Source organism: Harpia harpyja, chromosome 11 (genome assembly GCF_026419915.1).
Source record: "Harpia harpyja isolate bHarHar1 chromosome 11, bHarHar1 primary haplotype, whole genome shotgun sequence".
In the NCBI taxonomy this organism is placed as follows: domain Eukaryota; kingdom Metazoa; phylum Chordata; class Aves; order Accipitriformes; family Accipitridae; genus Harpia; species Harpia harpyja.
In genome coordinates this window covers 2,387,522-2,409,288 of record NC_068950.1, presented here as the reverse complement: position 1 = coordinate 2,409,288, position 21,767 = coordinate 2,387,522, and the positions used below count along the sequence as shown (strand labels likewise).

Genomic DNA, 21,767 nt, shown 5'->3' with positions numbered 1-21,767 from the left:
TCTGTCCTCGCAGCCATCTCTGGTTCAGCAGCTCTCCGGGCCCCTGCACCAGGCACTTTGGGGTGCACGACAACCCGGGTGACTCTGCTGGATTCTCCCAGAGCCCCGACCCCCGCGAGGGTGGGAGCGAGTGCCGGGGCAGCACCGGGGCTGCTGTCGAAGGAACTGCAGCATGGGAGAAGCGGGTTTGTTTGTGCCATCGGAAAGGGGAAGCGGTGAGATGGTTGAGCCAGAGGCCCTCGTGAGCAAACCGGCCGCACAGCTGCTTCTTCCCCGATGAGTCTCCGCTTCTTGCTTTGCTCCAGCAGCTGGAGAAGAAGCCAGGGCTGTCAGGTGCAAGCGTGCACGGGGAACCCGCCACAGAGATGCCTCCAGCCCTCCGGGTAAGTCTCCCTCTGCACGAGCTCCATCCCACGACAACGGGGTTGTCGCTCATCTTCCTCAAGGCATTGGGAGGAAGCAGCTTGTTTTGAAGCCAAAAGTCCAAGTGCTGGGTTCCATTCAGCCTCCCCCCTGCACGCACTTGAAGGTAAAACATGGGCTGGGGAGCCTCCAGCCTACAAGGAGCTTCACTCTGCTGCAAGTGAAGAGGAGGAGATGAGGTCAGGGTTTAACCCACAGCGTGTCCCGTGGCTGGCTCTGGGGTGGCCGAACACCCTGTGGGTGCTGCTCTTGGCTCCTGCTGCTGCTGTGCTGCAGCTGAAGGTTTGCAAGGACACCTTGGCACTGCCCATAGCTGGGTTTGGGCAGGACACAAGAGGGGTCTGCGCCTGGGTCCCCCGAATCCCCCTCCAAACTGTCCACTCCAGGGCTGGGCCCCCGTGTTGTCGGGGAGATCAAAGCAGAGGGGATGTGGGGAGGGTTCTGCTGGGCAGATGACGCTTTGAGGTTTGTGGCCAGGCGAGGAAAATGCTCTTCACCACTTGCCTTTGCAAAACACCAGCCTAGAGTGGGCTCTATGCTGTGGAAGTGCCTGTGGCCATTCCCAAAGTGGCTGGGCTCTGCTGAGCGAGGCCACAAGAGTGAGCCGAACAGTGGGAGAAGGTTCGGTCTGGCCCAGGAGCCCAGCAGCTGCACAGGGGTAAAACTTGGCTTCTTCAGCCTAATCGAGGGGTTGGGAGCAAAGTTTGGAGCTAGTCTGATCTGGGGGCTGGTGCCGATCAGGAGCAGTGGGCTTGGAGACCTCGGGATGGGGAGTTTAGTCTCTTGGGGCATTTTGGAGATAGCTGAGATAGCTCCCACCTGCCTCCCTATGTGGAAGAGCTGAGAAGGGCTTGGAGAAAGGTCCTTGCCAGGGGATGGGGACTTGCTGTGAGCTACAAGATGATGCTGATGTTGCGGACGGACAGGGTCTCGCCCTTTCCCTTGCAGAGGCTCTGCCATAGCACTTGAAAACAATGCCAAGGTGCAAATATCAAGCCTGTGGTCTTAACTCTTACTTTGCGTTGAAGGTGAAGGTGACTTACCCAGGTGAAGGTTCTGCCCCTGCAGAACTGCCTTAAAGGTGATGGTTTGCCAGGCTGACAGCTGATAGTCATGAATGGAGCAGGGAGGTGTTGGCAGAGAGGGGAAGGGGGTTGTGGTGTGTTAACAGCTTGTTTTCTGTTTCTATCTGCAAGCCTTGAGCAACATTCAGGGGCTGTGTGCGCTCCGGGGCCACTAAACCCCAAGCCCCGCTGTAGGAAGTCACTGACCCGTCACACAGGTGGGAACGCCAGAGACCAGGAATTTCTCTCTGGCTACAGCTTCCATCAGCTGATACTTCTGACAAAACACTTGGCTTCTCCACTCCCCCCTTGGCAGCCCCTGGGCTGCAGCCTGCAGTGCTGCCTTAGACCGCGCTGAGCTCTGCCGTGCTCCGTGCTGTTGTCTCCTGCTTGGGGTTATACCTTGCACAGGGCTCGGAGGGCTCCCAAATGTCAGACTCGCTGCTCAACCACTCCTGGCCATCATTTTCGAAGCGCTGGAAGAAGAGATGGTCCTTTAAGCGAGGTAATGGCCTTGTGTGCGGGGAAAGAGTTCTGAGCCATGTGTCGGGAGCTGGGCTGCTGCAGAGCGGTCGGGAGAGCCTGTCCTGGATGAGCAGGTAGCAAAGAGCGCTGGGGTCCTCGGGCAGGGCTTGGTGTTGGGTGCACCCCGCTCTTCTCTGCAGGGAACACTGCATAAGTTTCAGATAACGCTTTTCCTTCCGTTTTGTCGTCTTTTCAAGGCACATAAATGCTTTCAGGAGCTGGGTAATGGGTTAAATATCAGCCTTCTGGTTTTGTAATAAATTTGTTTCATTGCTGCCAGTGAGCTGGAGGTCCCGGTGTTTGCAGACAGCTGTCTCTGCACGGCTGCCTGGCAAGGGCTGAGCCTTATGTCGAGAGTTTGGTGTTTGAGCAGATGCTGCGGAAAAGATTCCTCCAGTCTTTTTGAGCGGGCTGACGAGCAGACCCCCCCGTGTTCGGAGCACAGTCTGAGCCATGGTGGTTTGTGTGGCACTGGCTGGGCTTCACAGTGTCCGACAGCAGGGACAGGAAATGCCAGCAATGGTGTGAACTGGCCTCATTCCTGCATGCAGTGCCGTGACTTGGAAAGAGGGACGCGAGAGCCCCGGGAAGCAGGACGTTTGCAGTCCCGGAGGAGCTGGACACTGCTGTCCTCACCTGCAAATACTGTCTTCAGGCTGATGCTTTGGGTACCTTTATCTGTGGCATTACAGCTCTTGATACTCTTTCTCCCTCCTTATTCTCCTGCCTCCCAGTTCTCTTCCGATGTGGATGTGCAGGAGCCCAAGATCCAAACCGAATGGTCAAAGGAAGGTTAATTCAGAGCAGGAGGCAGGGCCATGCAGGCTCTGATCTGTGGTGAGCCCCGAGCAGCTCCCCCAAGCCCTGGCTAAGACACCCCACTCCAACCTCCCCAGTGCTGTGCCAGCTGGGGCAGTCATGGGCTCACTGGGAAGGCTCAGGTGGGCTAATTTCTATACGAAATAAATCAGCCTCGCAGTGCTTGCAAGCACTGACTGCTTTGGAGAGTGTCTCGGTAGAGCCCTCTCCCGCCAGCATGTGCTTGCAGAGCAATTTGTCCCACTGGGGCTTGTGCTGTTAGCACAAAACTTTTGGGTCTCGCTCAGCTCCTCTCCTGGCACTAGCTTTCTGTACCGTGGCACTCACCGGTCCACGTGGGACCTTCCCTCAGTGCCTAGCAGAGTCACTGGAGGAAGAAGCCGCACAGTGACTCTTTCTCGTGACTGGGAGAGTATCAGAGGGGCTGCAAATCCCCCTCAGGCCCCCCGAGACCCTTCGGCTGAGAGTGAGCTGAGGACTGTGCTGGCTCCCCGCTCTCCTGGCCCTTCATGCCCAAAACCCAGGCCCCAAATGCAGTGATAAGACAGCAGCTCGCTGTACAGTATGTTACAGTGTTGGACAGCTTATCTTCTCCCCTCCTCCAGCCTGGGCCGCATGAGCCAATCCCCACCGCTGCCAACGGCCGATGATGTGGGGCCCAGACCAGGCGAAGGACTGCACTTCATCCGATTTTGGCACAGCGAGTTTAGCACTTGCTTTACAGAGGTTTTTACCCTATAGCTCTGGACATCCTGCACAGCGGTACATAAAGGGCAGCTGGTGCAGGGCCAGCAGGGCAGGAGCCAGGAGGAGACAGAATAATTTTTGTTTCTTGTCTGTGATGGTCTCTGTAGTTTCCCAACAATCTCTACCCCATTGCTGGGAAATGCCCAGACGCTCTGGTCTTTCCTTCCTCCTGGGATTGTTTCATGTAGCAGAACTGACCGGTGCCTTTGTCCCGCTGCGTTTGGTGTGACCTTTCCCCAGTGAAAATGCAGAGGGTGTTTGATGCTTGGAGGATGTGATCTGCATGGTGAGAGCTCACATCCGTGTTTCCTCTGACGTTTCCCCCGCCAGCGCCAGCTTGGCTCCAGGGTCACTCGGGGACCTGCGGCATCCTGCGCCGAGCAGCGGAGCAGGCAGGTGAGGACGGGCCACTGCTGGCAGAGCTTGTTCCAGCGCTGGCTGCTCTGGTGCTGTCTCCCACCGTGACGCTTGCGGGTGCGTCTCCAGCGACCGGGCTCATCCAAGGGAAATCAGCAGAGGCAGTTGCAGGAGGGAGGTTTTGACTGTAGGTCTGAATTGGAAGTATTAAAATCTTTGTTAGGCTCCCAATGGCCTTGCATGCAGTTACAGCAGCATGGAGTTTTCTTCCTCGAGACAAACCAGCTCTGCTGGCTGGTCCCACTGTCCCCATGGCATCAAAACCCCCAAGACTTTCCCAGGCTGTCACATGCAGTGAACGCTGTCACTACTTCCTTCCTCCCCACGCAGAAGCCCAGAGTCATCATGTTTTGCCTGCCGGGAAGTTCTGGCAAAGTGCAGCAGAGCCCCACTCGTGTGCCGGGACCTGCCTGGCTCAGCCAGCGACACTTCCTCCCCGGCTCTGCCCTGGGAATTCCTCTGATGAGGCTGCTCCCTGCAGCAATAACCTTTTATGGTTCCCGGCCAGAGGCGAATTAAGCAACTGCAATACCTAATCTGCTTAATGTTCTCCTAAAGCAAACAGCGTATGTTCTTGAAAGTGTCATTTTGTCATCTCGTCTTCAGCTTTAGCTGCATAGAGGTGAATGCTGCTGTCTGCCGATGCCTGGGGAGCCGAGATGCTCCGTCCCCTTACCACCACGCCGCAGGTAGACGGAGCGTGGGTCCTTCCAAACAGGCTCGAGCACGGAGTCCAGGAGACTCCAGGGGCTCCAGAGTTTGCCATACTTGCTGGTATGATGGGTCCGTGCAAACCTTGTGAAGTTCAACAAGGCCAAGTGCAAGGTCCTGCACGTAGGTCGGGGCAATCCCAAGCACAAATACAGGCTGGGTGATGAGTGGATTGAGAGAAGCTATTAGGAGAAGGAGTTGGGGTTGTTGGTTGACAAGGAGCTCAACATGACCTGGCAATGTCCGTTTGCAGCCCAGAAAGCCAGCCGTATCCTGGGCTCCATCAAAAGAAACGTGACCAGCAGGGAGGTGATTCTCCCCCTCTACTCCTCTCTCATGAGACCCCACCTGCAGTACTGCGTTCAGTGCTGGGGCCTCCAACGTAAGGACATGGACCTGTTGGAGTGAGTCCAGAAGAGGGCCATGAAGATGATCAGAGGGCTGGAGCACCTCTCCTGTGAAGACAGGCTGAGAGAGTTGGGGTTGTTCAGCCTGGAGAAGAGAAGGCTCCAGGCAGACCTTAGAGCAGCCTGCCAGTACCTAAAGGGGCCTACAAGAAAGCCAGAGAGGGACTTTTTACAAGGGCATGTAGTGATAGAACAAGGGTTAATGGCTTTAAACTGAAAGAGGGTAGATTTAGATTAGATGTAAGGAAGAAGTTCTTTGCTATGAGGGTGGTGGGACACTGGAACAGGTTGCCCAGAGAAGTTGTGGATGCCCCATCCCTGGCAGTGTTCAAGGCCAGGTTGGCTGGGGCTTTGAGCAACCTGGTCTAGTGGAAGGTGTCCCTGCCCATGGCAGGGGGGTTGGAACGAGATGATCTTTATGGTCCCTTCCAGCCCAAACCATTCTATGATTCTACGATATATGGGTGACCACCTCGATCATGGATATAGGGATGTTCACAGCCCCCCAGACGTGCCTTCCTCCCGTGTGTACTCCACGCTGGTCCTTCCTTGCTCATCATGCCACAACCTGATGCCTGAAACCAGTTTTTCCCCGTGAGCCCCTCCAGCAGCCCCCCCTTGCCCAAGTGTCCAAACAGCTCGGCTCTATACACGGTGCCAGCCCAGCAGCAACCGACGGAGGCGTTAGACGCGGGGAGCCCCGAATTGTCATGTCTGGTGCTCACACATTGCCTAAAATGGTCTCCCCATTGCTGTAGCCCCGTGTGCGCCACGTGCTGTTGCCTAACAGCCACTGCCGCCGAGTTCACCGGTGGCTGGCTGCAAACCTGATTTATCGCGCGTTGAATGGGAGCGTCTGAAGTCTCCGAGGAGGATAGAAGTCATTTGGTGGGCCTGGAGGGGGTCTGTTGACTGCAGCCTATGTCTTGGCCAAATCCTGAGCCCTGCGTGGCACAGGCAGAGCACAGGGAATATTTTCCAGGCCTCCGAGGAGCTGACTCTGTTCCAGGGATCCACTTCAGAGCTGCAGGCTGGAGGCTGGTGCAGGCCCAGCGTAGCCTTGGCAGAACGGCCGGACTCTGCTTGGGAGGAAAAAAAATCTTTGTTTTAGCTAAACCTGCGGGCCAGGGCTCTGGCCTCTGTCAGGCCACAGCGCTTGTCAGCTCCTGCAGCTACATCCCTGCTGCCTCTCCGGGCTTTGCCGCTTTCTCTGCGGGTAGTTCACTGCTGCAAGGGATGGCGAGAGCAGGGAATGTCCTTTTCCTTCCTTCCTTGGACTTGTAAGAGGGGAAGACTTTGTTCTTGTCCCCCTGGGACCCTCCCCGCCACCTGCTTGCTCCCCTTGAGTCCGTTCTACTTTAGCCTTCACCCCAGCCCTGTTTTGGGGGTTCAGTGGCTTTTACTGCCCACTGACATCTTTGGCTGCTGTTTCCTACAAGCTCATGCCGAAACCTGCCCTGGTTCAAATGTGTATTCACTTCAAAATGCTGATTTTTGATTGCAAGCTGAAGAGAGGCAATCCAGGTGCATCTGAGGAAAGCAAAAGGTGATGTTCAATAGCTCACTAAACCTCTGCCGGTTTTACAGATAGAGCATTATAGATGTGGCTCAAGGGCATCCTGGGCAGCAATTTGTCTATTAATTAAAAATGTCTTGTGAAATAAATTCTACACCCTTGCTAGAGACGCTGTTCCAAATTTTCCCTGCTCTTATAGTTAGAAAACCTTTAATTAAAATAGTGCCTTCACAGAGTGTTTTCTTTCCCTATTATTTATAGACCCTCACTTGAAGTTATCGCACACTTTTAAACACACCAAACACTCCTTAAAACAGAAAATCTGGCATCTGCAGTGTGCAGCGGGATCCAAGGAACAAACATCCAAACTCTCCCTCACGTTTGCTGCCTTTTTCTACTTGGCACCGCACAATTTCTGGCTGCATTGTGTAGCATTAAAACCCACAGCAGGATGCAAGGTTTCCAAGAGTGTGTTTTTTAACAATATCTTCCTCATATTAATGTTTTTATACTTGGCTTTCCTGGAGTATGATGGGTTTCTAGCAGTTTCTTGCCGTTTTTCCCACTGGATAGATATGGCCGTTTACAGTCTCTTGCTATTGTTCTCTGCATCTTCAGAGATCCACCACGGTGCTTCGGCCAACAGCCTGGCTATTTTCCATTCGCCTCAGCTGTATGTATCTCGAAGGAATAAAAGGCCTCCGTGAGTCATGCGATGGTTTAGAGATCATGGCTAACGTTTACAGTGTGTCTCGTTACATAGGAATGTGCTTCAGTCAGCTGGACGATCTATTGTACCATGATACACGTCCAGATCTTGTTTTTGTTTCTCAATGAGTTATCAGATGGTGTATACACACTCAGGTTCACACTCGCTTCGCTCTCCTGCGTGGGGAAAATCCACACAAGTGAGCTGGCACCAGGAGAATTATGCACTCCCGCTATTGCTCTGCATATTCAGTGTTGTCTGGAGTCACTAATGTGCCTCTAATTTGCCCTCCCAGTGGCATCCTTTATTCCTTACCGATGAAAACAAAATTACTGTCAGTATTTTTATTCATAGATTTCTGCTTTAAAGGTCCATAATGTCAGTAACGGCCATCAAAATGTGCTTAACTCTTCTGTTTTACTGTGGAAACAGCCTCTGCAGCATAGGACATCCTATGGAAGTCTGGCTGGGACAGTTCAAGCCTGGTCTCTGCCCTTGCACACGCTGTGGCTTGAGGGATGAAGTTTCTGCTGTTAGGGGATCCCTGCACCAGGTTCCCAGAGGATCAAGACTGCTGAGGTCCTGAGATTGCCCGGCAGTGCCTGTCTGCAAGGAGTGAGGGAGCAGAGGGCCACGTGGAGCATTTCGGTGCTGCCTAATGTCACCTGTCTGTGTGTGGCTGATTTTACATCCCTCCTAGCCATCTGGTTACCTGCCGTGACCTCCTCTGTCTTGCAGGGTCCGACTGCAAGCCATGCTTACGGGAATTCACTGACCACAGCACCCCTGCTTTGGAGTATCCCAACCCCAAAAGCTTCCTCCCATCCCTGATTGCTGAGGATGACACCTTCTGCACCAGCATGGCTGAACAAAAGGCAAGTGTCCTCTTTCCTTCCACTACCACCATGCGAGGCAGGAGCCTGGGGCAGCAAACTGGGTGGTCAGCACCATATTCAGAGGGGTCCATGGTGGAATAAGAATGGGGGAAATGGGTACTGATCCAGACTACCAAGGAATACAAGGTTATATTGCTTCTGCTGCTGGGAAAAATCATACCTGTGTGCTTTATATTGGCGTTAGGGGGAATAAGGCAGAGAGAGATCTCGGGGACTGGAGGAAGCCGAGCTGGTGGGGCTGGGGCAGGTCTGGCTGCGAGGTGCGGTAGGACAGTGCTACTATTAGAAAGCCTGGTTTGAGAAACCCAGCTGCAGGCCTGGCCCTGCTAGCAGTGGTGGGCTGTTTGCCATGAGAAAGGAAAGAAAAGCACCTCCGGCTCTGCACAGGAGGTGTCCCTTCGCAGGATGGGTGCAAGGCTCTCAGATGGGATTTGTGTGCTCAGGCTAAGCTGTCGCTGCCTTTGCAGGAGGACTCATCTTCCACAGAGCTGGATGTCCCAGCAGCAGACTTGCACAGCAGCACGGAGGATCTCCTCTCAGACTCTGCTCTCCATGGCACGGAGTATTACAGAGATCTGGGACTCCTGAGCCCGCCAGTTGCCAAAACAGCACCAGAGACGGCAGTGCAGCCAGAACAAGCAGCCCAGGCTGTGTCTGCCATTTGCTTATTGGAAGAGAGACCAGGGGCTCTGAGAAAAATGTCTGTGGATGTTGCTTTTTCCAATCCCGTTTCCTGCTCGGTACGTTACGGCGAGGCCGACTGCCGCTTTCTGAACAAAGGCCACATTTGCTCCTGTGCAGCGGTGCCAGAAGATGGTACCAGCACTTCTGAGTGTCCTGCAGAGGCAGACAAAGAGCTGGACCTGCAGAAGGCCAAGGAGTCCTTCCCCACGCTGGTGAGATCTATGTCTACCTCTCGGAGGCACAGCTGGGAGAGCCCTTTATCACCTGTGGACTGCAAGCGCAGGTACAGCAGGACTGTGAGCAATATTTGATATATACGGTACAATGATGCTGCATGAGGCTGGAGCGATCACACTGCCCTGAGCTCTAGCTGCTGCTGGGTGGTCTCCCTCACTTCTCAGCATTTGCCAAAGCAGCTGGACGCCTACTGCTCATGTTGGGTGGGATGTGGAGGAACAGATGCTAGGGCAGCAAGAGGCTTTAATGTCTCCTTGGCAGTAGGAAGACCCTCTTTTCCCAGTCTTGGGACCGGGAAGAGGATCTCTCATCTGGGAGAGCTCTTTTCTGTCTGGAGGGAACCTTGAACAGCATCAGCTGCCCTGATGGCCTCCATCCTTTGGCTCAAAGTGAACTTTGCCCACCTCAGAGGGATTAAGGGAGCTCTGTCAAATCCTTTTTCTTCTTGTCTGTGAGTCAGCTTGGTGGGGCCTGTGCCTGCAATTGCCGCTGTGTCGTCTAGCCCTCTGTCCTCCACGTGGCTGCCGAGGAGAGTGTATTTTGTAGCACGATGCTGAGCTCTGGCTGGGAACGGTTTCCAGACCGGGCATTACTGCCATCCTGTGCTCCTACCACATGAATGCCTCGGGCTCCAGGTTCCTACATGCATGCTCTCCCTGCTGACAAATGTATTGATCTCGCAGATGACTGGGAGTTAGGTGCAAGCCAGCAAGGACTATTTTTATCTCTCCTCCTTATAAGGTACCCTAAAATTATCTCAGCCTGAGATCTTGGCAGTTCTTTATCAAGCTCAGACTTCGGTTCTCAGACCTATTGTTGTTCCATGTGCCGTGGATCATTCACAGTTTATGCTGTGTAACAGGCACATGAGCAACGGCGGCACAGAGCGGCTGTCAGTGTCAGGGACTTGTTTGGTCCCCTCGCTGGGTGATTAAGCATGTGTGAGCACGGGGCCAGGGAAGGGGAATATGCCCCGCTGTCCCCTAAGCAAATGCTTCCTGAAGCCCGTCTCTGGCAGCAGGAATGAAGTGACAGTGATCTGCAGACAGAACCCATGCAGAGAGTAAGATTTTCCACTGAGCCCTATCCATCATTTTGCTCCTATGTTGTTGGCACTGCAACAGCACTTGGTGTTCAGGAAACCATGGGGCACTGGGGGAGCTGGTCCACCCCTCATTTCCCAGAAAAGGATTTCTTTTTCCTTCCTCGAAGCTGGGCCCCAGTGGGAGCAGGATTTATGACATGATGCCACAGTGAAGATTCGATAAACGACAACATCTGCCATTTCTAAATGCCCAGAGGGACTTTCCTGGCATTGCAGCTAACAGGGCAGCAGCTCTCACGTGGGTGAAGCAGGCTGCTGTCTGGGTGGCTGCACAGTCTCAGGGGTTGCTAAGAGATCAGCGAGAGCCATCCAGCACTAAACATCCTGGGTGACCAAGGAGCTCGTGGACTCGCTGATGGCAGCCAGGGAAGCTGTTTTTAACAGGCTCAGGACTTGGTGTCCAGGCTGATGCTTCCTGGCATTTCCTTTTCCATGTGCCTGCTGTGGTGACTCTCCTTGTCCCAGCTGCATGAGCTCTTTAGGACTGTCCACCCAAGGCTAGGACATTCCAGGGGCTGTGCCATGCCTGGCACAATGGCAGGGGTCTGCTAAACTGGCTTGTTCCTCTTCCCTGAATTAGGTTCAGCCTGGATGCCACAGAGATGGGCAGTGACCCAGAGCAGGAGGATGTGGAGAAGAGGAGTCAGTCCTGCCCACAGCCTCGCGTGTCCCTTCAGCTGCCCAAAGGGGAACTGGAAACCTGGAGCAGCGGCAGGGGTGGCATGGTGATCAAAGTGGAGATAGAGCCATTGTGCCCGAACCTCACAGTCAGCTCTGGCTTGGAGGAGGTGGTGAGTGTGCGAGGGCTGTGTGCGTATTGGCAGCAGGGCAAGCTGGGGGTGCAGAAGGCAACCCACGCAGGAGTCAGCGGCAGGCTGGGCTCCTTCGATGCCAGCATTGAACCAGGTATGCCAGGAGGTCTGCAGGAATCTCAGCAAGGATGGGCTTTCTTTGCTCTGGGACAAACTGCCCCTTCTTGCAGGATAAAGGCCCTGGGAGCTGGCTGATGCACAGCCCCCTTTTCCCATATATCTAGCTGGAATTTCCCTTGCTGTAACCTGTGCCTGTTGCCTCTTGTCCCGCCACTGTGCACCTCTAAGAAGAGTCTGGCTCCATCCTCTTGTCAGGTGGCTGAAGACAGCAGTGTCACCCCCCTCTCACACTGCTTTCCTCTGGAGAATATCTTTGGATTCAATTAATATTAAAAGGACAATTGCATCACAGTGCTACGTGTCCTGTAAAAGTGAAAACTGCCTAAGAAGGTTTCAGCACCAAATCTCACTTGCTCCAGCCTCCCTGGAGCCCACACCTGAAGCCAACAAACAGCTGGGCCTTATAGTGTCCTGTCATCATAACCCCGACAAAACAAGAGAGGGAAGGGGTGAGGAGTCAGCCTGTTCCCAGTGATATCTTGGGTCTTGATCTAATCCTGTGCTCTGATATACCACAGGTAGCAAACCACACAGCAAGAGAATCTGCCCTGGGGCTCCCAGGGTGGGCATGCAGGGTAGGAGGCTGTGGGAAGGCAGGGATGATCGCTGGCACTTAAGATTCCCTGCCTTACACCTTGCCAGCCATGCTGTGCACTGACGGAGGCTCCCTTGGTGCACAAAGGACCAAAGATGACCATGACTTTTTACTTCTCCAGGAACATGGCAGCAACGGGAAGAGACTGAGGTCAAAGTCTGTCCCATCAGTCTGTGAGACGGTTGCCTCCCCTCAGACACCTTGCAGTTTTGACACTTCTCTTCCAGCCGTGGAAGGTTGGTATAGACTATATATATGGCATTAAATGAGTTCAAGGTGTTTGTGATTAAGAAGATAAAAAACTGGAGATGTAACCTCTGCAAGCCTAGACATCCTCTGCCCTTCCCTTCTACATGGTCCCAGGAGCTCCTGAAATAAAAAGTCAAGCTGACTTTGAGTCTGATCCTGGCTAATGGCGTGGTCTAAGCTCAGACATGTCCTTCCCCAGTGACACATTGCTATATAACCTCTCTGTGGCTGGTGCATTGGTCACTCCCTACTCACACAAGGCAAAGATGGTTTCCTAGGAACAAAAGGCACTGATTCATCTGCCTGGGTTTAGATGTGCCCTTTGTGCTGTACCCCAAAGAATGGGGCAAACATCGTCTGTGTGCGGGTCCCTTCTGACAGCAGTGCCCTTAACTAACCCACCACGCACAGTTGGCAGGGGAGCAGGCTTTGGGACAAGGCTGCCAGGTTCTGGTTTCCGCACTGAAAGCTGAAGAGCTTTAGAAAAACAGAGGCACCCTAGCTCCTGTAAACTTAATTTTGGCCTTCTCTGTGCTGCTGGAATCCATTAACCTCTCCTACCTGTGCAGACTGCCCCAGAGCAAAATGCAGAGACTTGTTAAGAGCACCTGGGAAGTGGAGGGGAAGCTGGCTGTCATGGGGAGGGTCTCTGGGGTGGTGCCAGCTCCTATGCTCTGGCTGCAAGCAGGATCCTCAGAAGTTAAACTAATGCAGACTGGAGAAGGGAGGGGTAACACAGAATAAGTGATGTAGCCTTCATCTCCCTCACAGAAATGCAGTGCAGTCTTTTCCTCCCTAACTGCTCCCAGCACTTCTCCCTCACCATTAAAGGCAGATATCCCAGCAAGATTAACGAGGTCCAATTGCGTAGCTTGGAACATGGTACTCTGCAAAGGCAAACCGGAATCACTGCTGAGAGTGTTTTGTGTTCCAGGTGTTGAACCCCCTGCTCTGGAGATGCTGGAGAAGGACCACGTGTCCCCAGACCACGTGTAGGTATTGTCAGTCCTGGCAGTTTTGAGACGGCTGAGGTTCTTGAGTATATCTGAGCTACTGGAGGTGCAATAGCAAAGGAGATCCCACTCCATGCTGGGGCACAGCTGCATAGTTGGTAGTAAACCAGCACCTGATGCTTTGTGGGCTGCAGAATGTCTTTGTGAGGACATGTTCTAATCCCTCGCTTTTCTTTTGCCCCATCCCTGGTAGGCTAATTGTCCAGCAGGTACTTCAGGAGCTGAAACATTACCATGGGTAAGTGTGTCTGGGAGAGGGATGTGGGTGGGGAGGTCGTAGGTCTGCCTAGGGCCCACCTGGCAAATGACACTTGGTCCTCTGAGGTGCAAATCCCCAGGGTACCAGAATCACTCTATTCTTCCAGTGAAACTAGGGTAGAATTGCAAGGAGAAGTAGCATTTCACATGCCTCTTCTGTAACTCTAAACATGTTCCCACCCTGTCTCCAAAGATGAGCCTTTCCACTGACCCAAAAGTTCTGCTCTTGTGTTCTTTGCTGTGCGTCTGATGTCTTCTCCCTGCACAGGGCGAAGCAGAGAGCTTGTGTGCAAGAAGGCAGTGATTCTTCCCAGCAGAACCTCACCTGGTTTGAGTTCCTGTCTAATGAGTAAGTGAGACAGACGGTAACCCACACACTTTGTGTTCCCAGAGCAGACTGATTTCGAGCCCCCTCCCCCATCTAAGCTTTACTGCCCTGCTAATACTGTGTGCAGGATACTGGTATCTGCGGTGGTTCAGCCAGGATCAGGGCCTCATTGTGCAGGGCCCTGAACAAAAACACAGAGATAGCCAGAATTTGCACAAATAATTTGAAAGTTCAGTTCCTTTTTTTCAAGTGTCCCATTAATAAATGACATGACTGATGCTGAGCCAGATCCTCCAGGAGATGGAAAGCTCAGAGATGGGGTCCTAAAGTAATAATGCTTCGGTTGAACTTCATCAGTGATCTCCTTGAACTGTGCTCGGCCAGTTAACTTCCCCTTAGTTAAGACATTTGTGGTCTTGTTTCAGAAATGAAGATAGTGGAAAAAGTGATAAAGCAGAGAAAGGAACGAAGGTGATGCGACGTCTGAGTTCCCTGCGGAGCCGAGTCACTGGATCCTGGCAGAAGGATAAGGTGAGGGAGAGATGTTGACTTTGCAGAAGGAATTGTTGAATACTTCAAGTAGAAAAGGAGATCTGACCCCAGGGACCAGTTAGTTGGATTGCTTTTGCATGGCTGAGGACTCTACATTGGTCAGCAGATGCACTGTGAACCCTAACATAATGCACTGGACAGAGTGATCCCCGACTTTCAGCCCACCTTGCTCCAGCGCATGTTCTGGCTGCTCTCATGCTGTCTTAGCAGGAGTTGTGCAGACCAAGAGAGGAGTGCTTTGGCTGGGTGACCGCCTGCACCACCCGCTGTGGCAAGGAGGAGAGCCTGTGGAGGCACAGACATGTGCTGCAGTGCTGCGTCCTGCCCTTCATCACACATAGACCGAGACTGGAGGGACTGGCCCAAGCCTTAGGAAGGCACTTAGGAAAAGCATTACCATCCCAAAGGTTCAGGCACAAAGGTGCCCACTGTACTTGCTGCGCACCAGCTTTCTGCATGCTTATTTTTACCAGTGGGGAAAGAAATGTGTGGGCAGCATGAGGCCTGTAACGGAGCTGTGTTTTTCTCTCCTTCCAGGGTAAGAACAAAGAGCAGCCAAAAGAGAGAGAGAAGGAGAAAGAGACAAAGGAGCCAAAAGAGAGGTGGAAAGAGATCAATAGGCACCAGCTTGTGCCAGGGGTTTTCTCCAGTTGCACCAGCTGCTCACTGTGTGCCAAACCTCTTGTGAATAAAAGTGGTCTGCAGTGCCTGAGTGAGTATGACTGTCACTGTCTGGCTCTGACCCAGCCTGGCTGCATCCCACTCCCCAGCCTCTGCTCCGGCCCAGGCCGGCCATTCGCCTGCTTAACTCAGCCTCATGGATTGCTTCACTTTTCTGCCTGGCTTGACTGTACCCCACCACCCTGCTTGGCTTGGCTCGGTTGTTTCTCCAAATAGTCTAAATGATCTCTAAATCCTGCTTGGCAATAGTTTATCCTCATTTTCTTTGGCCACTTGACCATTTCCTGCCCCTTTCCCCCAAGGAGGGCTCTAGGTCAACTTTTCCTTTAATAATTTTTTTTTTCACAATGTTCTGCTTTGCCCAAGCAAATATCCCTTCTGCCTGAGCGAAGCTGGATCTTTCAGGCTGTTTTTCACAGCTGCAGTGATGTGTCAGCTCAGCATCTGCCCTATGCATGGGTACAGGGCTTTCTAGAGCATCCAAAACGTTATTAACTAACACAAAAGTCAAATGGTGCCTCCCAGGACCTGCATGGGTGAGACTGTTGCTTTTCAGATGTAAGTAGTGCACAGGAATGGCAGCTGCTCCTTTGCCAACATGCATGGGACTCTGTCATCCCGCTGCATTCACTGTGGCATTGCTGCATGGCTTTGGCTGATGGACAAACCCTGTCCCTCCTCTTTGAGGCACTCAGGGCACTGAAGAACATATTTAATTCCCAAGGGATTGTCTGTGGGCAGAGAAATTCTTCTAGAAATGAGAGAATTGCTCTCTTTCTCTACCCTGTATCCTCAAGCAATGCTCGCTCTCCAGTAAGGGTCTGTCAGAGGCTCTTAAGGTCAGTAAAACCTTCGTGAGGCATAAAAGAACTGGCTGCCCTTGCACATGCACTGCATGAAGCGTATTTTGCCTTCAGGGCAGCTGGAGGGAAATTGGAAAGGACCACAGGCCCGGCTATTAGTGAACATTTTTCAGGCGTCACAGCAAAAAGTAGGAAGCAGGGAGCTGAATAAGAGTAAGTGCTTTGTGGATATTTAGAGAGAACCCAAATATTACCAGAGAAGGCAGAGTTATGCCTTGTCATTCCTGTCTGAGAAACCTCCTAGCAGAGGCTCTGTTTGCAGTCCTGCATGCTGCTTTACAAAAAATATCTGAACCTGAGAGGATACAGACAGTCCTTGATGCCCAGGGCACCAAGAGCTTGGAGCCATGCTCTGTATAGTCTTGGGAACGCTGAGGTCATTGCCAGTGTGAGTGATTCTTCTCTAGACAACCACTATGGAGATCTGTGATCTGGAGGGCAAGGAGTTGGACCTAGCTGTTGAAATGGGAGTATGGCTCAGCATATTGTTGTCCATCATAAATGCGCAGGGATTGGACATGAGTTTTACCTTGTTTCTCAGCCCTTCTGTGAGGAATCTGTGTTCTTGAGTCTTGCTAACATTCAGGAGAAAAACTCCAAGGTCGCTGAGGAACTGGTTTGTGTTTGGGACTCTGTGACATCTCCTTTGGCTTTCTGGGCTGCTCAGGGATACGCTGCCCAGGCTAACGTGGGCGGCAGGGTAGCAGAGCAGCAGAGCTCTTTGTTGCGTGTTCCCTTTGTGGTGGCTTGAACGGAGGCTGAACAATTGGTCGGGGTTCTGAGATGTTCGTTAAAATTAATGGCCTGTCTGTGGTCAGATCTGGATTGGGACTTGTTGTGTGACAGGTGTTAGCCTGAGAGTGCCTATATTTGGATTATGCTGGGCTGAAACCTTTGTGAGCTGCTTCTGGGCAGCAGAGTTGATAGTTGATATCACTAGCTCCTGTTATTGCAGCTAGGAGCAGTGCGTGGTCTCCTGACAAGTCACTGATAGGGCTCTTGAAAAGCAAGCTTCAGGGCCACCGGGTAGCCAGAGTGGCAGCCCTACTTTTCAGAAGTGTGAGCTGCTCTATCGGGGCTCAGTCTGAGCTGTAGTTGCTGCCAGGATCTGAGGATATTTGGCTGCTCCTCTTGTTTTCTCATAATGAACTTACATTTCACCATCTATATGCTTCGGCCCTCGGCCAGCGCTGGGTCCATCTCATGGTCAGGTGCTGCTCTTTATGTTATCTCCACGGTATTTTTAACTGCAGCACCACCACGTGGTAGAAGACAAAACAGGCTCATAGAAAGAAAAACAAAACAAGAAAAGATGGTGGTTAAAGAAAGGGATGAGCTGAAGCCAGGGGGAGAAAGGATGGGGAAATGATTAGGAAGCCTGAGCTCTTTTCACTGTCCAGTAGACACAGAAAGTCTAGTGGCTTCCATGGCTGTGATGAAATAGAGGAGTGAGAGCTCTTCTTATTAGAGAAAGTAACAGCAGGAGGAATTCTGCTTTTAATTCAGAACGAGGAATCATCATACTGCTAGAAACACGCACATGAGCTGTGAAGAGGGTAGGCAGCCTGGGTGGCCCTGTACATGGTAACCTGTTTCCCTCTCCCACCTGATTCCTCCCATCTATCCTGACACGACATGGTAGAAAGTGTCCCAGGGAAGGAGGCTGTGGTGTGTGTCAAGAGTATAGATGCAGGAGAGTTTCTGCAGCTCCAGTTTTGGAGTCTCACCGATGTGATGTTAGGAGCCTGGCAGGGGATGAAAAACAAAGAGGAATGATTGCAGTCGCTGGGATCTCGACAACAGTGGCCACCCAAACTTCACTGTTACGTAAACTTTGAGCTGCGAGTCTCTAGGTTTATTGTTCACCTGGAAATGGAGAAAGCTCCTTTTGAGCCTTTGCTGTCAAGGGTGGAGAAGGTTCTGTGCTTCAATTAATCCTCTCTTATAAACATGCTTCCAGAGTTTATGCAACAGGAGTTAGATGAGTCCCAGGAAAGCCCTGACAGGAGGAGAGCTCTCCAAGCAGGCTGTGCCATGGAGGCGAGCCAAGGATATGCCGTGGAATACAGATGGCAGGAGGATTGCTTCCCTCCTAGCGACTTGAGCTTGAGCGCTGGGGTAGAGGTGGATCTTCTACACCTTCTTTAGTTGAGAGTTACATGTCTATTACTTTACAGGAAAGATAGAGCCCTGCCGCCCATAGGGAGGTCAGATTGGCCATCCTCTTCAAAAGGAAACCTATAGCTGCAACCAAAGCGTTTGGTAGGCTTCAGACAAATTCCTCTTCTTTAAGAGAAGGTGCTCAGTTTAATGAATCTTCCTGAACAATACAGGCTGTGCTGGACACCAGACTGTCCACCTGTCCTAGGCTGACCCTTGCTGGCTGCTTCAGTATACGGGCTGATTTATAACAAATTGCTGTAACAACTAGTCTCCAGGACTTATTTAAGGCATGTTGTGAAAGAGGTTTGGAGAACCATTTCCTTTCTCACAACGGTTCTGTGGGTTAATGGAGGACGCAGGTCTCTGCAGTTTGTCAGGCAAACATCCTCCGCCCATGCTGCTTTATCTGTAAGGAAGAGAGGCCAGAATGGCTTTTGGTTTGGACTTGAAATTCACCTCTCATTTGGCACTTGTGCCTGCCTGCTTTTGCTTTTAGGATTCCCAGTGCAGCACCAATAAGCCAATACAGGAAGACAGTTTTTGGCTTATAATAAGGAGGAATTACTTGATTTTCTATCCTGAAATTTCTGCTCATAGCCCACACAGAGTCCTGAGAAATGTGAAAAGCAGCAGGAAACCTGAAACTTTGCATTTCTGGAGAGAGCCAGAGCTGCCAAAAAGCTTCTATTTTGGGGGGATAAAGGAGGTTTGGCTGCTGTAACCTGATGACAGTGATAAATGGACTGGGAGTCCCACTCGGAATAAATGATTACTGACAGGAGTCCAAATAAAACAGGCAAAACCAGAGCGACTGCAATAGGCTGTGGGTTAATGCGGTTATAAGCCAATGAAGCAGGATCTAAAGCAAATGTGAAAGTGGTCTGCAGCGCTGGTTTCAGAGGAAACACTGAGCTATGAGTCTGCTGACACAGAACTGGCTCTGCCGAGCTCTAGAGGTTTTAGAAAAGGAAGCTGAAGAACATATTATTCTCAGTGCTTTTCCTTTTCTGCTTTTTACTTTCTTTTCATATCTGGGCAGTATCGCCTTCATCTGGAACATCTCCAAGGTGCTGCTCCTTCCATTCCCTGATAAAACCTCGGGATCTTGTACACTTGGCCTGACAAATGCATAAGGCTGCATGACAGTAATCTACCTGCAACTCATTCAGTAAGAAATCTTTTGTTATTATAGAATTACACAGGATTAGAAAGTTGGCGCTATTCTCTTCTTTGCAATTCAAACCTTAGCTCTAAGCTACAAAGTCTTTCAGCTGGTTGCTGTGCCAGATTTTGCACTGATTTTTGTGGAGATGCCCTGGGGCCAGCCACATGAGCACAGCACGTTCTCTCCATGACAGCTGTAGTTGGGCAATCTGCAATGCTTTACTTTTATATTATAGGGAAGCACAAAGTCTAAGGATTAATCTGTCACCAAGTGACAGCCAGCTGTTTATCCCCAAATCGCTTTATTTAATGATTATTTCTCTGTAGTGCTGAGAGGGCCCAATAAACGACTGGGACCTTATTGTACTAAAAGTCCTGTACAGAAGCAGCACAAAAGGGAACATTTCTGAAAAGCTTGCAACTATAAGATGAAGAGAAAAATAAAATCGATTAAACAGGTCACAGTGTGGAAAGCAGAGACAATATTGGTCCCATGGTAGTCTAGGATTTCAGCACATTTCCAGCCCAAATGGTGGCAGATTCTTTCAAAGCAGCGTGGGAAAGCTGTAGGGTGGATTTTGAGAGGGAAGTTTGTTTTGTAATCACATATGTTGCATTTTCAAGTTTGACAGGCAACTTGGATGTGCATGATTTAAAGTATGACAAACTTGTGATGGAGACCAGTACTGTAAATCCTCAGGGTGAATCATAGATCAGGAGGTAAGGTTAGGTCATGAGCTTTTCTGATTTTTCCTCCCTGCACGGAGTACTTCAGCAGCCCGGTGCTACCACTAGGTCAAATCTTATTGGTGTCGGGGAAAAGATGTTTTTTTCCAGCAAGCAATTTAGTTATACAAGTCAGTGCATGAATCTGCTGATAGCGAAGATAATTCCCCTTCGCTTTCGCTGTTTGTCTGCACAGGGGTCATTTGCAAAGGCCTGGGCAGGCACTCGCGTTCGCCGATAAGGAAGCTGGCACCCCAACCTCCCCTCGGCAGGAGTGGCTGTAAACACGTCAACATGTTTTGAATGGCAAATCCCACCCGGCTTTTAATAACGAATTATGTTATTTAGAGTTAAGTCCCGGGCGCTGCCCAAACACATGAACTACCATGTTAAAGCTGTCACTGGGGATGCTACATCCCATCCGTTAAGGGTCTGTTTCGCCTTTGTTCCGGCCGCAGCCAGGCGCTGATGGAAGGCAGGTCCCCTGCAGATGCCCTGTGGTGCGGGATGTTTACATCCGCCGGCTGGGGCTGGGGAAGAGGCCAGAGCGGTTCTCAGGCTGGGGGCAGGCAGCCTGGGACCCTCGTCAGGGAGAAACCTGGGGGCTCTCTCGACTCCGGCCGCCTCCCCCGTCCTAGGAGCGGGCTGAGGAGAAAGCGCGGGCTGAGGGGGACCCGTGCCCCCCCTGAGGGGAAAGCGCGGGCTGAGGGGGACCCGTGCCCTCCCTGAGGGGAAAGCGCGGGCTGAGAGGAACCTGTGCCCTCCCTGAGGGGAAAGCGCGGGTGGCCGTGCCCTCCCTGAGGAGAAAGCGCGGGCTGAGGGGGACCCGTGCCCTCCCTCAGGGGAAAGGGACCCTCCCCTCAGTCGGGCCGTGACGCGCAGGCGCGCAGCTTCGTCTCCCTTTTGCTTCCGGGACACGGGGGCGTTTCCTGTTGCTGTGGCGGCGGCTCCCGGGACCGAGAGTGCAACCGGCGGCTCCCCGGGGAGTCCGGTAAGAGACCGGGCTGTCAGCGCGTCACGCCGGCGCCCCGAGCCTCGGCCCCCGGCTCCCCGCGATGCCACCCGCTCCCGGCCTTAGCGAGCCCTCCCGGCACTGGGAGCTCCCCCTCCCCAGGGCAGTGGGAGGCCGCGGGCCGGGGACCGGTCGTCCCCGGTCCCTGTGGCGGGACAGGGCTGCCTCCCGGGGCTTCGCAGTGCTGAGGGGGTGGCGGGGGTTCAGCGGGGAGCTGCGGAGGGAGCTTGCCCGCCGGCCGCTGCCGCCTAGCAACGTCCCGCAGCGGGGGGTTACAGAAGGCCGGCCTCCGCCGGCAGTTTGGCCAGGCCAGCGGGTTTATTTTCCTTTTCCTGACAAATCCTGCAGGGTTTATAGCCGTCCCAAGGTTGGCAGCTCAAGGCTTTACCGGGGGGGCAGGAGGCAGCTTGAGAAGATGCAGCCTTTACCTTTGAGGGGCTAGAGAAGGAGCTGAAATGTTACCGTGTGCGTTAGGGAGGCGGGCTGGTGCAGCCTCGTGTGAAACTGGTTCGCTTTATGCCACAGCTTGGGTCTGAGCATCCTGATGCTTGTGATAATGAAATCCTGCGCCTCATCTTCTCGGTTACTTACACACGTACTGCTAGCGCTGGGGCTGCAGCCGTGAGAAAAGTCTGGGATGTGCGTAAAAAGACCTTAAGTATGTTAGGAAAAAAAGAAAAAAAAAGGTGAAAACTCCTTACCCACAATTGTGATGTCTGAGCCATTTTAAATATTCCCCAGCCCTGGCATATTAGGGAGTGGAGCAGGAGATAATACCGGATTGTAAGCTTAGCTTGTGTGTGCTGGAAAGGAAACCCCAGTAGGAGCTAGGAGCGGTGACGGATTTTGGAGCAGGTGGAGGGAAAGAGGGAGTGATTCAAACAAATAGCTTTCTGAATGTTTCTAGTACTGTATTTGGTTTTGCTGCTCTAATAAATAAGCAAAATTTCTGAATACTGTTTGAAGATTTT

The 21,767-nt window shown here is 52.3% G+C and overlaps 1 protein-coding gene across 4 annotated transcripts in view; it reads left to right on the top strand.

The window, feature by feature from the left end:
• The window catches only part of ARHGEF18 (Rho/Rac guanine nucleotide exchange factor 18), a 48,428-nt gene continuing 26,661 nt past the window's right edge, over positions 1-21,767 (top strand). Inside the window, exons 1-10 of one of the 4 annotated variants that reach the window (XM_052801040.1) lie at positions 1-383; positions 8,077-8,213; positions 8,702-9,201; positions 10,841-11,051; positions 11,909-12,023; positions 12,971-13,028; positions 13,243-13,287; positions 13,576-13,656; positions 14,061-14,166; positions 14,725-14,899. In XM_052801040.1, the coding sequence (XP_052657000.1) occupies positions 8,199-8,213; positions 8,702-9,201; positions 10,841-11,051; positions 11,909-12,023; positions 12,971-13,028; positions 13,243-13,287; positions 13,576-13,656; positions 14,061-14,166; positions 14,725-14,899 (1,306 nt within the window). In that variant the 5' untranslated portion in view covers positions 1-383; positions 8,077-8,198. Of the gene's footprint in view, positions 384-1,889; positions 1,993-8,076; positions 8,214-8,701; positions 9,202-10,840; positions 11,052-11,908; positions 12,024-12,970; positions 13,029-13,242; positions 13,288-13,575; positions 13,657-14,060; positions 14,167-14,724; positions 14,900-20,701; positions 20,776-21,767 lie in introns of those variants that run through there. The other 3 variants (XM_052801039.1, XM_052801041.1, XM_052801042.1) reach the window with 3 other exon arrangements.